The 1,747-nt window shown below is 39.8% G+C and overlaps 1 protein-coding gene across 2 annotated transcripts in view; it reads right to left on the reverse strand.

Annotated features, from left to right (window-relative positions):
* Positions 1–423: 423 nt before the first annotated feature.
* The window catches only part of Clmp (CXADR like membrane protein), a 101,983-nt gene continuing 100,659 nt past the window's right edge, over positions 424–1,747 (reverse strand). For both annotated transcript variants that reach the window (XM_019206635.2, XM_010618046.3), the window contains one exon: positions 424–1,363. In XM_019206635.2, the coding sequence (XP_019062180.1) occupies positions 1,063–1,363 (301 nt within the window). In that variant the 3' untranslated portion in view covers positions 424–1,062. The remainder of the gene's footprint in view (positions 1,364–1,747) is intronic.

Here is a 1,747-nt window from a genome sequence, read left to right on the forward strand (position 1 = left end):
TGGTGTAATACTAAACTTCCTTATATTATTCCTTCACATATTAAGGGAAAAAACTGGTATAATCTCCCTTTCTAGTATAGTCAGTCTTGAAATTCTGGTTTCACATGTTCTCAGAAAAGTAATTGTAGTGTATGTCAGGTAATCTTTCAACACCCCTAAATCTTACTTTCCCTGGAGAACTTCGTTCTAAGGACATTGTTAAATGACATGTAGTGAATATTTCCTTCTAGATGTATCCACCTCAGAAATCCGTCCAGGCATCTGATTTGAGAGGAAATTCCACAGTTGCTCCAGTAAGTATTTCTTATATTGGTTAGCAATCCTCTGAACATCAAGATGGAAAGCTTTTCATAGACTTTTATCACATACTTTAGACTCCCTTTTTAGTTGGTATTTTAGGGTTCAATATAAGTAGAGATCTTGATAGTTGATAGATAGGAGAAACTCAACTCATTTTTCTCCATCTCCCACTATTTCAACTCCTCTTGAAATTCATTTCCAAACCTTATGACAGAGGAAGTAAGTCAGAAAAAAGGACACATTTCCTTTCCTGGTGTTTCTTAGAAGTGGTGATCTCAGTATATGGTGCAAACAGGTGTGATATAAGGCTGTGGATTCTGATGACTATCTGAATAATCACAATAGTTCAATAGTCTGCAGAAATGCATAGAAAATTTGGGAACAACACCCATTTCTTCTTGATCATGGCGAACTGAAGCACTGATAAAACATCCTAGGTGAGAAGTTTTAGGTGTATTCACCTCCCTCCTTCCCAGTCTTTTCACTTTGTGTTCAAATAGATTTGAACGCTTGCTTCCCCCACTCTGGTTTAGAGGCACAATGAGGTGCCTTTTTGGAAATGATCAACTTACATCCTTTTGCTTGTTTAGTGTCATATAAGGAAAGTGCTCATCTGAAATCTGTTTCATGTGATGTTCATTACTACTTAAATGATCTTTTATCTTCTCTGAGGGAGTTTTGTGGCTGGTGACAGTTCCAATGGCTAGAAGAGTCCTAAGATCCTGACTCCTAGGAAAGCTTGGGAGTCAAGTCCACTTTAATTCAGACAGTTTGGAAGGCTCTGCTCTGATTGGGGATTGTGCTGGGGGTGGTTTCGGCTTTGGTCAGGGTAGTGTGGTGGACTTTCTTTGGTTCAGAGCATCTCACCTCTGGCCCCACTAGGCTGTAAGACTGGGTGGCCAGCCCTAGCTGGGTTGCTGCTTCAGTTGACATTGTCCGCTGGCTGCGTGAGGCACTATTTGCCGTGGAGCGAGTGGAGGAAGAACCAGAGCGTGAGCTCCGAGAGCCTGAGGAAGAGGAGCTTGGTTTCACAAGGCGGGCCTTTGGGGCTTCAGCATCTTCTCTAAAGACAGAATAGCAAAGATAAACTTTAGTACTGGTGGGACTATGATTGGCTCTACTAAAGTTAATTCCCAAATTCCTCAAACTGCAAACCTCAAATATACCATCAGAAAGCAGCCATTTAGGGAACTGAGTACATCCTCACTGCTCAAGACGATGCTTGATTTAAGCAACTGTTTGGGTTTTTAGCTCAGAAGTACAAACTATTACACTGAGAGCATACATCTCACCATGAGATGGTATACTTGCCCTAATTTAGGATTTGATAGGATTTTTACAAACCCTATAAACCCTGTCGTGGTCTATAGGTGTCCCATTTAAAAGTGTTCTTTATTGTGTCCTATTTATTTATTTATTTATTTATTTATTTATTTTTTTTTTTTTT

The sequence above is a fragment of the Fukomys damarensis genome, unplaced genomic scaffold (assembly GCF_012274545.1).
Source record: "Fukomys damarensis isolate Sample0158 unplaced genomic scaffold, DMR_v1.0_HiC HiC_scaffold_16, whole genome shotgun sequence".
Lineage (NCBI taxonomy): Eukaryota > Metazoa > Chordata > Mammalia > Rodentia > Bathyergidae > Fukomys > Fukomys damarensis.